At 41.1% G+C, this 13787-nt stretch overlaps 1 protein-coding gene across 1 annotated transcript in view; it reads right to left on the bottom strand.

Moving 5' to 3' along the window:
• The window catches only part of RUNX1T1 (RUNX1 partner transcriptional co-repressor 1), a 128014-nt gene that overhangs the window by 1284 nt on the left and 112943 nt on the right, over positions 1-13787 (bottom strand). The window contains 1 exon segment of the mRNA XM_021688233.1: positions 10691-10881. Within this exon segment, the coding sequence (XP_021543908.1) occupies positions 10691-10881 (191 nt within the window).

A 13787-nucleotide genomic window follows, 5' to 3' on the forward strand; every position in this document is an offset into this window, starting at 1 on the left:
CACATCATGAATCAGAGCACAGACACCCCAGAGGTAGAAAAGCACGCGGATGGGAGAGATGGTCCGGGACAAAGGAAGGCCTGAGCTGCCAGGGGCCTTTGCAGGACCCTGGCAGGACCTCCAGAAACCAACATTAAATATCCGTGGTTCCTTTGACAAAACCGTTCCCAGTGTGAAATGCTGTATCAAGTGAGCTTAGCATTGTGCCATTAATCTTTTTTATTCTTTATCTTCCTTGGTTTTGATGATTTTCTTGCAAAACAAACTTCTGACTATACTATGGTAACCCCAACCCAGGTGACTGGTATGTGGTTGTGTCACGATTAAAACACCTTTTTAAAGGCCCTGATATATGTGGATATTAAACATCTCCCCACTGTGTTGCCCAAATTGGTTTGCTTCCAGCATGCTGGTTGTATGGCCTGAGGCAGGCTTATAAATCTACTAAAAATACCCCAGTAGAATGTCAGTCCATCAGCCTGGTATGTATGGTTTTAGAAATGTCCAAAATATACAAAGGGATTTTTAGCAGTCAATCTAATTTTGCGAACAAATAAAGGGGCTCCTACAGGCTTTTAAAGTGCTGGGAGCCTCTAAACTCCAGAACTCTGGTTTAAAACGTAGAACTCAGCTATACATTCTTATTTCTTTACCATTCATTAATTATGGCCCAGTGAAGGGGCGGGGGGAATTTAAGAACTCAAACTATTGTCAGTGGGAGGGGTTTTAAGTGAACACAGTTGAGGAGATTTAGAGACTTGGTTTGTATGTTAATGTCATAAATAAAACTGGGATTAAAGCAAAGTAATTTTTCCCCTACTTCGATTTAATTTATCCAGGAAAATATTTCAAGAGATGTGTACCTCTGGATCAGAGGTTTCTACCATAACTTAGAAGCCCTTCTCTGTCAAAATTAATGCAATCACATTGTGTGTGTAATGGTCCTAACAAAGCCATGAACAACGTGAGCCTGGCCCATCCTTCAGAGGAGTGAAGTATGATGCTCAGTGCCCACAGTGAAGTTTACTTCCTTGAGGTTTAGGCATTTAGAATAATGCCAGCTGGATCCTGGAAGAAACTCAACAAATAAGCAAAATTCCTAAATTATATCAGAAAATCCCAATTAGAGAACAGAGACCTGGATCGAAAACAGTATTTTAAGGAAATTAAACATCTAATCTGAGTCAAGTGGCTTCTTTAGGAAATAGCCCGGTGTGAGTCTTATCCTTTTTCTGGCAGAGGCTCAGTTTGGCAGACACAAGGGTGGTAACTGCCCAGCACTTCAGATTGAAATCAGATGTAGGCAACCTTCTCAATTTAAGCTGATTAAACACACAGACTAAACCAGGTAATTACAAATGCATGTGCCGGGGAGTGGAAAGAAGGGACAGAATGGGAACTTCTTTATTTTTTAAAAGTGTTTTCAAAGATGGGAACAATTTTATAAATAAAAAAGTGGAATGATGCCAAATACAGAAACAGATGTTTTGGATCATGAAGCTGCTGGGAACTGAGCTTTCTTGCCTAGCATCACTGGGTTCTGACCCAGGATTCAAGAGCTCTGGCTAGTTTCACCTCTAGTCCCATTCCGAGGTTGTTCGATTTCATTCATTTACCACCCACCCCCGGGGACAAAAACAACCTTCAGCTGTAGGAAAGTACAACAAAGAGCAATTCAAATGAGCTAGTGTGGGGGGGGGGAAGCTACATATTTTTATTGCTCTTAACACGGCATGGCAATGAATGTGTGGGGAACTTCAGCGCAAGAGTTCCATTTATAAAAAAAAAACAACTCCAAAGTGCATATTCCTTTTTAAAAGCTCATTAGAAAACAGACAAAGGAATTTCTATTAATACATTTCTCTTGGGTGGCTCTACTGAATTTCCTGTTGGCTCATCCATACTTGCAAGAATGATGCCTGACCGGGGGCACTCGGCCACTCAACCATCACACTTCTGGGGACAGCGGAATGTGTAGAGTCTCGTGAGTACCCTAATTTGGATCATTTGAAATTTCTAAGCTTTCTGCTGTTCACAAAGCTGGAAAGTGCAAACTGTGTATAATACCCAGGGGTGTATCAACAATGGTTTAATCTAATTTTTTCAATTTATGCTTTTTATATTCAGGCTAGTATTTCCTGATAGTTGTTTGTTCGTTTCTTCCTTTCATTTTTCTTCCTTCCCTCCTTCTCTTCCTTCTTTTTCCTTTCTCCGATCAATCCATCCATCCTATAACTGAGCTTCCCTCTCAGTCCTCTGAAGAATGCTGCTGGCAACTGAATTACCGTGACATGTAGAAGGCTCAAGAATACCATTTCATAGCAAATTTCATTTCCAAAATTCATGGCACTTTATAGTCTTCCCTTATTTGTGATATTATTATTTCCTTTCTGGCATAAAGAGTATTTTTCCCCTGATCTGAAAAACGGGAGTCAGCCGTTGACCAAAGTTAGGCTGTGACTCCAAGAAAATGAGGCCGAATACAACCCTTCCTTTTGCTAAATGTGCTAATACTACAGATGGAAAGGGAAATAATGAACTGAAGCTTCGAAATGCCAAAGCTTTGTGTCCAAGATTGTTGCTACTTTGTTTCATACCAGCCATTCTCTTCATCCCTAAGAACAAAATTGTTTCCTTCTTCCTATTTTAGATACACTGAGAATGGTCTTTCATAGCCCTACCTGGAAAGTAATATCCTTTCTGGTTCTTTCTGTTGGCAATTCTTTTTCCAAGAAACAAAACATTTTCTCCTGATTATTTTAAGTTTCTCCAGGTCTATACTCACCTACAATTCTCCAGAAAAACTCTTGCATGCAAATGATGCTCAATGAGTAAAACTGAATTATTACAATTAAAATTCCCAAAATATAAAGAACTCTACAACACACGGACTTAAATTCACAGTAAGATCACATCTTACATTGGCCTTGCACAACACAGTTGAAATCCACTTTCAAATACATTCTGCAGCTTAGGAAACTGAGGCCCAAAGAATAAATAACTTTTACAGTAAATGACTTCCTCAGTTCACGCAGATATGAAACTATATAGCCAAGGTTTGATTCACCCAGGCCTTTGGACTGCAAATCAAACACATTCCCCCAAAGTGCCACACTCTGTCCATTTTGGATATTTCTTACAGCCTGTCCTAGCCGGAATAAGGTTAGAAGGGTGCTTCACTCCTGAAGGCAGACAGAGGTTGGCGCAGAAAGCTGGAGCTCCAAAGACAAAGTATCATGGTGTGCAATGGAAAGAGCTTCCAATGTTGAGTGGCTTCAGTCAGCCTGTCTCAGGTTTCACTTCCAACTACTTCACTTAGTGGCCTCAGAACCATGGGGCGAAGTACTTAACCCCTCAAGCGACAGTACCTACAACACGGGAATGATAGAACTGCATGGTTGTTGAGGATGATGTCAGGGCTAAGCACGGTGCCTGATGTTCAGGAAGTCCTGAATCAAATGGCAGAATGTAACAGTCTTGGCACTGGCCAGAAGAAAACAAGACAATCTCAATCGTTGCAGGGTACGTGGCCCCATGCCTCCCCCCACAGACACTGACAGCTGCGTAGAAAACACATCAGCTTACCTCCCCTTCCGCTTCATCAGTGACCACTTTTTCTATACCCTCACTGTCCTCAGACCTTCAAAAACTTCGCCATTACTGACCATGTCCCCATTCCTCTTTTCTGAATTCCCCTTGTTGAAATTCCCTCTAACTTTTGTGTTGAGATACTCAAATTCTGTTGTTACACTGTAACCTCTTTTTCTGTTTGTTCATTTCCCTCTAAATATTTGGCAGGAGGGGGACGCCTGGGTGGCTCAGTCCGTTAAGCGTCTGCCTCCGGCTCAGGTCATGATCCCAGGGTCCTGGGATCAAGCCTCCCATCGGGCTCCTTGCTCAGCAAGGAGCCTGCTTTTTCCTCTGCCTGCCAGTCCCCCTGCTTGGGATCTCTCTCTCTCTCTGACAAATAAATAAATAAAATCTTAAAAAAAAAAAACCTGATTCTTTAAAAAAATAAATAAATAAAAATAAATATCTGGCAGGAGGGGGAAGCTGGCATAAAGGTAAGAAAATCTTTTCCTTCCTATGCTCTCCCTCATCAGCCCTCCTCATGGTTTCAGCTATCAGCTGTAACAAAATGACACTCCAACCTGTTTCTCCAGCCCTTTTCTATTTCCTTCCTGAGCTACTTTCTGGAACTCCATTCACCCACTGATCTACCACGATGCTCCCGTCACCCAAGTCAGTATTCCCTAAACCTGACTCTCTGGTGTGGTCTGCTTCAGTCGCTGGCAACACTCACGTTCAAGACTTTATCATCTTATTAGAAACTCCTCTTTCTTTGTTTCAGTGCCAGTCCCCACAATCCTGCCTCCATGGTCTCTCCTCCCAGCTTTCCAAGCTCACAGTTACTATGCAAGTTCCTTCCCTGCCCTTCCTGGTAGAATAGCTTCTTAACTGGTTTTCCATTTCTCTCTCTGATACACACTGCTCACCTGGAAGGTGACTTGGTTATAAAATACTTCTACTCATCTCAACAACCTTACAAACTGAGACACATAAACATTACCACAGTTTTACAGAAATGAAAACCAAAGCTCTAAGAGTGAGCCACTCTAGACCATTCCAGGTCCAGCACTCCATCCACTATACTGTGAACATCTGTGGATGCAAACAGCTGGCCTTTTAATATGAAACAACCACAAAAAATCTTATTGTAACACAGAATCACGGCTTATGCTCTGAAAGCTCCAAACTGTTCTTGGGATCAATGGGTCTGACAGGATCATGGGGCCTAATAGGAACCAGGATGCGAGACTCCTGGGCTGTAACTGTGTCGTAACTAATTCTACAGCAGCCACTGAGGTCGAGTTCCTATAGTTTGGGACATACTGCACAGAGTCCACTGGGGGTGATTCCATTAATTCTAGAAGGAGTAAAGAAGATGAACCTCCCAGAGTGACTGGCTCACACTGTCAGGGCTTAGCACGTTCTGGAAATATAAAGTTTAAAGCTTTGATCAGTGTTTCCCTTTAAATGCAACAAAAATGTCCAACTTCAATGTAAACTGTGTGGTTCTGCACCTATATTGGAATAATAGATAAAGGCCATTTTAATCTGGAGAGAGGCGGATATCAATTTGGTGGCTTAAAATTCAAAACGATTAATAGTATAATTATTTACTCTTTGTTCTCTGACCACTTGCCGTCATTCGCTTCTATCCCCAAGCTAGAACTGGTTATGGATCTCAAAGAAGAGTTGTTCCAGGTTCTTTGGAAATAGGCCCCATCTGACAATGTTCATTGGGAAAAAAAACTATATACGGATGGGAACCAGATATGAATATGAAAAAAATAAACAGTTTAAGATGGCCAGATTGGGTAAATTTCCTTTTTTTAAATTTTGATTTATAATGCTGGCAGTGTATTCTAGGTGCAATACGTTTTATACACTACACAAGAGAGAGAGGGAGAGCATGAGCAGGGGGAGGGGCAGCAAGAGGGAGAGCAGCAGACTCCCCGCTAAGCAGGGAGCTGGATGATGTGGGGCCCCAGTCGATCCCAGGACCCCCGGACCATGACCTGAGCTGAAGGTAAACGCTTAACTGACTAAGCCACCCAGAAATTATCATACTGCTTAAATGTCTGCCCCAAGTCCAGCATTGTTCTACTATAATAACAATTATTACTCTATAAAACCAAGTAAAGTTAGAGAACTAGGTAGGAATAATCTGAAGGAAGTCCAGTGAAGAAATAGATACACTAATATACAATCAGGAAAAAAAATTTCCTCTATTGCCATGTGGCTGTTAAGAAGGCAGCCCGTCTGGGTTGAGGGCCAGCTCACACTTACTGCTGAGACCCTGAGCAGAGGCCGAACCTCCCAAGACTCAGCTTTCCTCGGCTGCAAAATGAGGTCAAGAGCACCGTCTACACTACCTGGACTCACAGGAAGAGTAAATGTGCTACAGCACAGAGAATACATGAAGCAGTTTCTACTACACCTGGTAGAGTTAAACATTCACCGCAGGTCTGCCAGTTTCACCTCAGGCCAGACAAACTTCCTGCCACCCCCACCAACTATGCTGAGTGAGGATTTCTGCATGCCAGGGACAGCCTGGTGTACAGGACTGGCCTGTCCTGGCATGAGCATCCCCTTTTCCTCTGAGAAGAGCCCCAGCATAGATGATAACCACCCCCCCAACCCACCTCTGGGCAAATAATACTTGTGCCTAGTCATTCCGGACTCTACACCTTCTTACTGCTCTTCTCCCCAGTTCAAGATTTTCAACTCCTGTCTCCTCCTTCTGGAATTTTTCCATTCTTTACTGCCTACTTTTCAGAAGCACTGGTTTTCCTAAGCAGAATGGGCATTAGTAGGTCCATTGTCCATGTGTGAAAACAGGTAGAAAGAGGAAGGCTAAATTCAGAAATCATAGAATGAGGTATTCATGAGCATCAGCCCTTAACACAAACAGCTCAGAAGAAACTCAGTCTAGAGAGCTGGTCTTCTGATGTTGAAGCTCAGATTCCTTCTTGAAGTCCCTATGAAGGGGAGAATAATTATTTTGTGCATTTATATTATCTACATATGCATTTTTGTAGTTTCAGATTAGATCATGTATGATCTAAGTAAGAGATGGGTACATGTCTATAATAGCAGATGGCTTCAAACTAAGGGAGAGAAGGGAGAAAAAGACTTGTTTCAGTCAGAAAAGTTTAGTGTATTTTGTGATGCAGGACTGTGGGAAATATGAGCAGATAATGATGCCTTGCATTTATAGCTCTCAAAACACTTTGAATTAAAATGCGGGAATAAAAAAAAAATCCTCAAAACACTGTGTGTCAACTATTCTTCAATAAAAAACAAAAACAGACAAAAAACTTCTAAACACTCCTGCAAGTACGGTAGCAAAAAACATCTCATTCCTTAAGAAGACATAAAGACTCACAGCAGTGAAATGATTTGCCCCCGGGTGCTTGATACAGTAACTGAGCTGGAGCCAGGATTCAGGTTCTCCTCTTGGATTCTTTTGCCCCCATGCACCTGCCCTGGAGCTTTGCTAGCAAAAGATGACCATCAAATCGCCTGAGCATGGCCTTTAAGTGGTGTGGCCATATAATTCATTATACAAACCAGAATACTTGAGAATAAAAGGGACCATTTGGTAATTACATGGGACAACAGGGGTAAACCAGGACTGTGTCACTCAAACTGGGAGGTATGGTCACCCTGTACCCCGCCTTTATATACTACTCTCCTGATTTTCACACTGAACAGCACAAGCTATTTAAGACTTTGTGCTATTTACGCTTTCCAATTCACAGAGGCGATCTGTCTAGCTGGATTCAGTCATTGATTTGAGTTTCTTAAAATGTTTTACCTTGTGTTGTTTATGCACACACAAAAAATGAAGGTTACCTCTTCTACCAACCCTCTCCCCCAAAGGAAAAACATATACCCCAGGCAGATGAAAGCCAGTTGAGTTTCTGAAGATTGTTCAAGTAAGATCACCTGACGTGTATATCCCAAACCCCTCTTCTGGACGCCCTCTTCTTTCTTCCTTAACAGCCAACCCATCAAGAAATGCTGCCCGTTTTATCTCATGGGTTCCCAGCCAACAGATACAATTTCCTCCACCCCCAGTGCCACCATCAAGCATCTTCATCCCCATCTGTCTCCTGAAACAGATTGGTTCCTCCTTTTCGTTTCCTCTAGTTTCTCTCCACACTGCAGCCTGAGTGAGCCTTCCCAAACACTCACCAGCCCCAGAGCCCTCCTGTTCTCAAAGCCTGGCACGGCTTCCTTTTCCACCTTTTCTCTTCCACCTGCACAGAGGCGCTGCCGTGTCCCCTGCCCAAGGAAACAGTGATGAAGCAATTGGGGTGGAGGGAGAGGGGAGCAGCTGCTGACCAGTTCCTGATTACCCTTCAGTACCACACGAAATGAAACCCAAGTTCCGGAAGCTTTCACACTAAACCTGTTAAGACTCTTATAATTTAGTGATTTGCCTCCTCTAATGAACTGTACTCTACCTGAAAGCAGAGGTATCATCCTCCCCGGCAGAGAATAAAAGCTCAAGACTTTGTTATTGAAAGAATACATGAAAAATGGAGAGGAGTAATTTAGAGTTCTACGTATTGAATCACAGACTGCCCTGGCAGGTCACAAACACGACTTTTTTTTTAAAGGAATGCCCATTAATTTCTTAGTACAGTTTTTAAATCAATGGTTGCTATATTTAATGGGATTTTTTTTTTTAACCAATTACTATGGCAGCCAGACCTCCTACGTATTTTTCTAAGAAAACAAAGAACAATTTATCAAATTTCTACAGTACAATACTAGATGGGTCTTATTTGGGGTTGAGTAGCTAAAATTCAAGAAAACCCCCTGAAACAGAAGAGAGTTCTGAGAAGTACCTGAACTCTCTTCTCTGCACATCAGCTGGGCCAAGCAGTCTTGGCCCAAGAGATGCCCACCCTGGGGCCAACCATGGTGAAGGCTGGAATAGGGAGTTATATCCTAGCCCAAGAGAGCCAAAGTTCTGGTTCTGTCCCGGAGGGGCCCACGGAGCTTTATAGACTTGAGGTGACTTGCAAGCATCACTGCTTTTATCAGGTCACTTTTATCAGGTCATTTCTATGAAAAGGCGTATATTCCTCAGTATGAGGAAAGAGCAGACTAAAGAAAAATAATGTGTTGGAGTCAAAGTTTTGCTCTCACTCATAAATTAAAAGTAAAGAATCCCTAGGGGGGAAAATAAAAAAAGTATTTACCTATAAATTTGGGCAAAAGATAGAGCTGACTAACCTTACTCCACCAGGCACTCAGACTATTCCCAGACCCCGTCATTCCTCAGAAGAAGTAGCAACATTAATTTAGGGCTAGGGGATTCACTTCTGTCAAGTCCTTGGTCAAACCACTCTTATAGTATGTGTGTATACAGACTTTTGTCCAAGTCTAGAGGAGTCTCAGCTTCGTTCCAATGAAATCTCTCTTCCACCTTTTGCTCTCCTATTCTCAGGAAAATGTTTACATTGCTTTTGAAGAAAAGAAACTCAATTATTGGAGGGATCAAGCCCCCCACCCTGACTCTAAGTCTTTAAAGAGGTACTCCAGTTTAAAGAGAAGAAAAGTAAGAAATCAGGCTTAAGTTGCCTTTTAGATGATCTGCATCCAAAAATGACCATAAAGACCCTTATTTCTATAAATGTTAAATACTAGTGTCAAGATCATGTATTTTTCTGGATAGGTGTCAGGAATAAAGGTACAAAGCTTTTAGCCACTGAAGGAATACAGATTTCCCAAATACAAATACAAAAATTCCCAAATACTTCCCAAATACAAAGACTTAGTTCTCAATTTCTTCCTAAACATCCATCTTTAGAATTTAGTGGCCTACAGAATACTCTTACTATACGTAACAGCCCTAAAGTGTTGTGTAAGTGATAATGTTTCAGTGAAGGCAACTACTGTGCTTCATGGTGTTACTAACTTAAATGGAGAAGGACAAATTCTCTCCAAAGGATGTTGTCAGAAATTTAAAAAAAACAAAACAGAAAATAAGGTCCTTAAATATCTTAGCCACAAGATGCCAATAAAATTGAATTTATGTCTAGCTTAATTCGACAATGGAAAAGTCAGCAGTTAAAGAGTAAACTTCCCTTTGTCCCTCTTTTCCTGAGAAACTTTCAAATGTTGAAAATCAATTCCTTTTGTCCCCTTGTTATTCATCTGCTACACATTAAATAGAAACTCTGGGCATCGAGTGATTCCCGCAGGGTCTTTCATCTACAGAGAAGCCTGGTACAAATTAAATTCTTACTCTCCCTCACAAATTATAGATATGTATTGTAGTAGACCACTGATTTATCAGTTGACGCTCTTGCTAGTTCAGCTCGGTGAGACTAGCTAACTACGGTCCTTTATCTGAGTTACTGTAGGGTGGGGGATGATTGTGAGGCCACATTAATTAATGCGAAGCATTACCATGTTGTTCTGACTTTGCAGGCTCTATTTTAAAAAGCATTCTGTTAAGTACCGTGTTTTAGTTACTTCCCAGATCCTTGAGCCATCTGGGGGCTACGTGCGTGTATTTTAATACACTCAAACAATACCACCTCTGATGGTGAGGTGATGGACAACATCGTGGTTATTACAAATCATGTGGAAAAAAGAGACTGTGCAGAGGATCGCTTAGAAAGGTTGAGCTGATGCAGAGGCCGTCTTCGCAATGGAATTTAGGACCAATAGTGAAGGGAGGGGCTGCGATGCCGGCCCCGCAGTACCTCTTTGGAGAGCATGTCTGCACAGGGCATCTCTACCGAACCCCTTCTATTAGAAGGAAACCACACACACATGCTGACAGACACGTGTGACACAGCTGAGTCCAAAGCCTCTCAACAGTGCTAGGAAGTTGTGAGCACTTCCCACCAAAGACATTAAAAACCTTTCTTGGCAGAGTTGTCCTTATAGGTCTTTAATAAAGACAGTATTTGCTCAAGCTCTTGATGGATTCCACAAGTGCTAGAACTCCCCCCAAATTATTCTGATCCCCACCCCGCCAAAGATCGGTTTGTCTAAAATCCAATACCCGCTTTTATTTGTGACCTCCTGGACTCAAACCCGAGCACTCGCATTAGTGGAAATGATCTGCTTGCCTTGGAAGCCCCTGCCAGCCCCTCACCTCGCTCGAATCCTCCTGCTGATTGATGACGGCCAGCGCGTCCTCCGCCGCCTGCCGCTTGGCCTCTGCCACCGTGCGCTCCATCTTGGCGCGTTCGGTTGTGATCATGTCATGGGCTTTCCGCTCGGCCTCCGACACGGCCTTCTGCAGCTCGGTCATCGCCTGGCGCTTCACCTCGTTGACCGCCTCCTCTGCGTGCCAGGCAGGCCGCACCGGACAAGAGAACATTTCCCTGTTAGCGCAGGACTCTGGATACTGATCGCTGTTAAACACAATTCTATAGAACGGGCGTGACTCCCATCCCAATTATTGGGCAGTTCTCCTGGCTGTCTAAATAGCCAGCAGCTTTCTGAAATTCATTTTGGAAAACAAAGGGTGAGATCTTTTTTTTTTTTTTCCCTTCAACTTGCATGTCTGGGAATAATTTTTACGCTACTATAGCATCACTATAACTTTTCTACCAAACTAGCACCTCCTGAAATGATTAGGAGACCAGACTTAAGTAGCTAAAGGACAAAAGTCACCATCAGAAACCTGCCTGGATAATTCAGACACATTAAGGTGGTTTGCCACAAGGCCATAGGTTTAATATGCACATAGGGAGTGCATGCTAAAAAGCGTTCAGGAGAAAAGAGAAAGGGGATGGGTTTTACACATATCCATACCTAAGTGCTAACAGTTATTTTGCTGGTGAAACATACAGCACAATAGTAAAAGGTAATTCGTATGGCAATTATGTCGATGTAGACCTTGGAAAGAAAATCCAGGATGAAACAGATGATCTGGCTTTTCTTTTTACTAAGTCATTTCCTGAGTCATGTGGATTTACGCCCTTTCAGGCTAAATGATAGGATTCTTTAAAAAATCATTTTCTTATTTCCCAGTTTTAAGCTGTTGCCCATCTACTCAATCAAATATATACACAGCTTCGCATAACCAACTGTTGCACTAGACAAACGTAATTGAATCATACCAGAGGCCAAAACAATCAGGCCTGCCTACAAACCTGCAAGGTGTCAAATTAGCTCTTTATTTTTGGCTGTGGAAAGGGTGCAAAGATTGGACTAATGTACAATATGAGATTGACAACTAAAACAAGTAATTTCCATTTAAAAAAATTAATTGTTCTAATTAACAAGGGAAAATATCCTCCCCCTAAATTAGTTTATCTAATTTTCATCTTTATTCAAAGCAAAATGACAATGATTAATTGAAAATTTAATAAGCAGTAATTATTAACTTGGCAAACCTAGTACCAATTAACACTCTATTAAAACTAATTATGACATGTTTCATTCAAGTGTTTGCACTTAATTGTTTCACCCACTTAAAAAGCACCTTAATTAAATGTTCTGTTTAATTAAAAACATAGATTCCTAATAAAAAAAAATGTTTTACTGTAGATTAAAAATGTAAGAGATGCAAATACTCCTATGGTTTCTTAAGCGTCTATGGTTTAGCTGGCATGACTTTTTTAGCCTCTGTCACGCCAGCCACATTATTTCTGAAGTTCTTTCGTCTGTAATTACTGTCTGCTAGGTTTTATAAACTAAAATATAAGGGAAAGATCCAGACTGGAAATATTAACTAAAATATGTTAAGCCTTTGTTGGTTGCTCTAAGATATGCCATTTAAAATCTGGATAGAAAGAGTACTGCACAGAGCTTGCAGCTCTTTCTTCACCAGGAGGTGAAAAGATGCCTTTATTACCCTATCATAAACGACCGGGGGCACCAGGGAAGTACTGCCCTTCTAACTAGACAGCCAGGGTCTAATTTAGTTTGAATATTCAAGGTGAATTAAAATTCTATCTAAGTGGTAATACAGGACAATAATTTTTGCTTACGATCAAAGCTGTAGCTTGACTAATTGTGTATGCAAATCAGGCAATTTATATTTAAATTATGCATTCCTATTCTAATCCCAAAGGCATATACAGATCAGCAAAGAGTTGGTAGGACATTTGCAAGGTGCTTGAATATTTATTACCAACTGCAAACATTCACTGATCGTTTGAAAAAGAAATATACTGAAGAAAACACTCGGTTGTGATTTGAAAACCATCTTTACGTTAGATTTTTCCCTCAATTTTATGAAGACTTTTCATACCTTTACGGTGTGTTGTTATTTTTGCTGTTGCTTTTAAAAATAGTAATTATAGGGGAAAACGGATGTGGCCTTCAACATTTGTTAGGACCCAAAATATTTTTTTATTTTTAAAGATTTTATTTATTTATTTGACAGAGAAAGACACAGCGAGAGCAGGAACATAAGCAGGGGGAGTGGGAGAGGGGGAAGCAGGCTTTCCATGGAGCAGGAAGCCCGATGCGGGACTCGATCCCAGGACTATGGGATCATGACCTGAGCCGAAGGCAGACGCTTAACGACTGAGCCACCCAGGCACCCGAGGACCCAAAATATTTAAAAATGTGTACTGTTACACTATTACGTTGTTATACTCTTACTGGGGTAACATGCAGAATTTGAATGGGGTTTGTGAGTTACATACTGTTAACGTCCTGATTTTGGTAATTGTACTATAGTTACATAAGAGAATGTCCTTGTTCTTAGGAAATACACACTAAAATGTTTAGGGTAAAAGGGCATCAGATCTGCAACTTACTCTCAAATGGTTGGGGGAAAACATGCATAACAGAGAAAGAAAGGGAGGGAAGGAAAGAGGAAAAGAAAGATATTAAACCAAATACAGTAAAATAGGGAAAACTGGGTAAAAAGAATAAGGCAATTTTTTAATACCATTTTTTGCAACTTTTCTGCTAGTCTGATATCATTTCAAAATAAAATGGTGCTAAATATTGTATGATATACTTTCATGCACAGAACATACTTTCTGCAATTATATTTCCTGTGAAAAAGGATACCCTGGTTATACTACATTGAATTTTGAGAGCTCTACCCCTTTGATATTTTTCAAATGCTTTAAACTTTCTTTTATTTACTTATCTTTTGCCACAAAGGTAATGTATAATACTTTGATTGCAAAGACATACTTTACAGGTTTTCTTCCAAAAAAAATTTTGCCCACAGCAAATTTTAGAATCTTGGGGAAAAAAGCTTTCAAACTGTTAACAAGCTG

Source organism: Neomonachus schauinslandi, chromosome 4 (assembly GCF_002201575.2).
Source record: "Neomonachus schauinslandi chromosome 4, ASM220157v2, whole genome shotgun sequence".
NCBI classification, from domain to species: domain Eukaryota; kingdom Metazoa; phylum Chordata; class Mammalia; order Carnivora; family Phocidae; genus Neomonachus; species Neomonachus schauinslandi.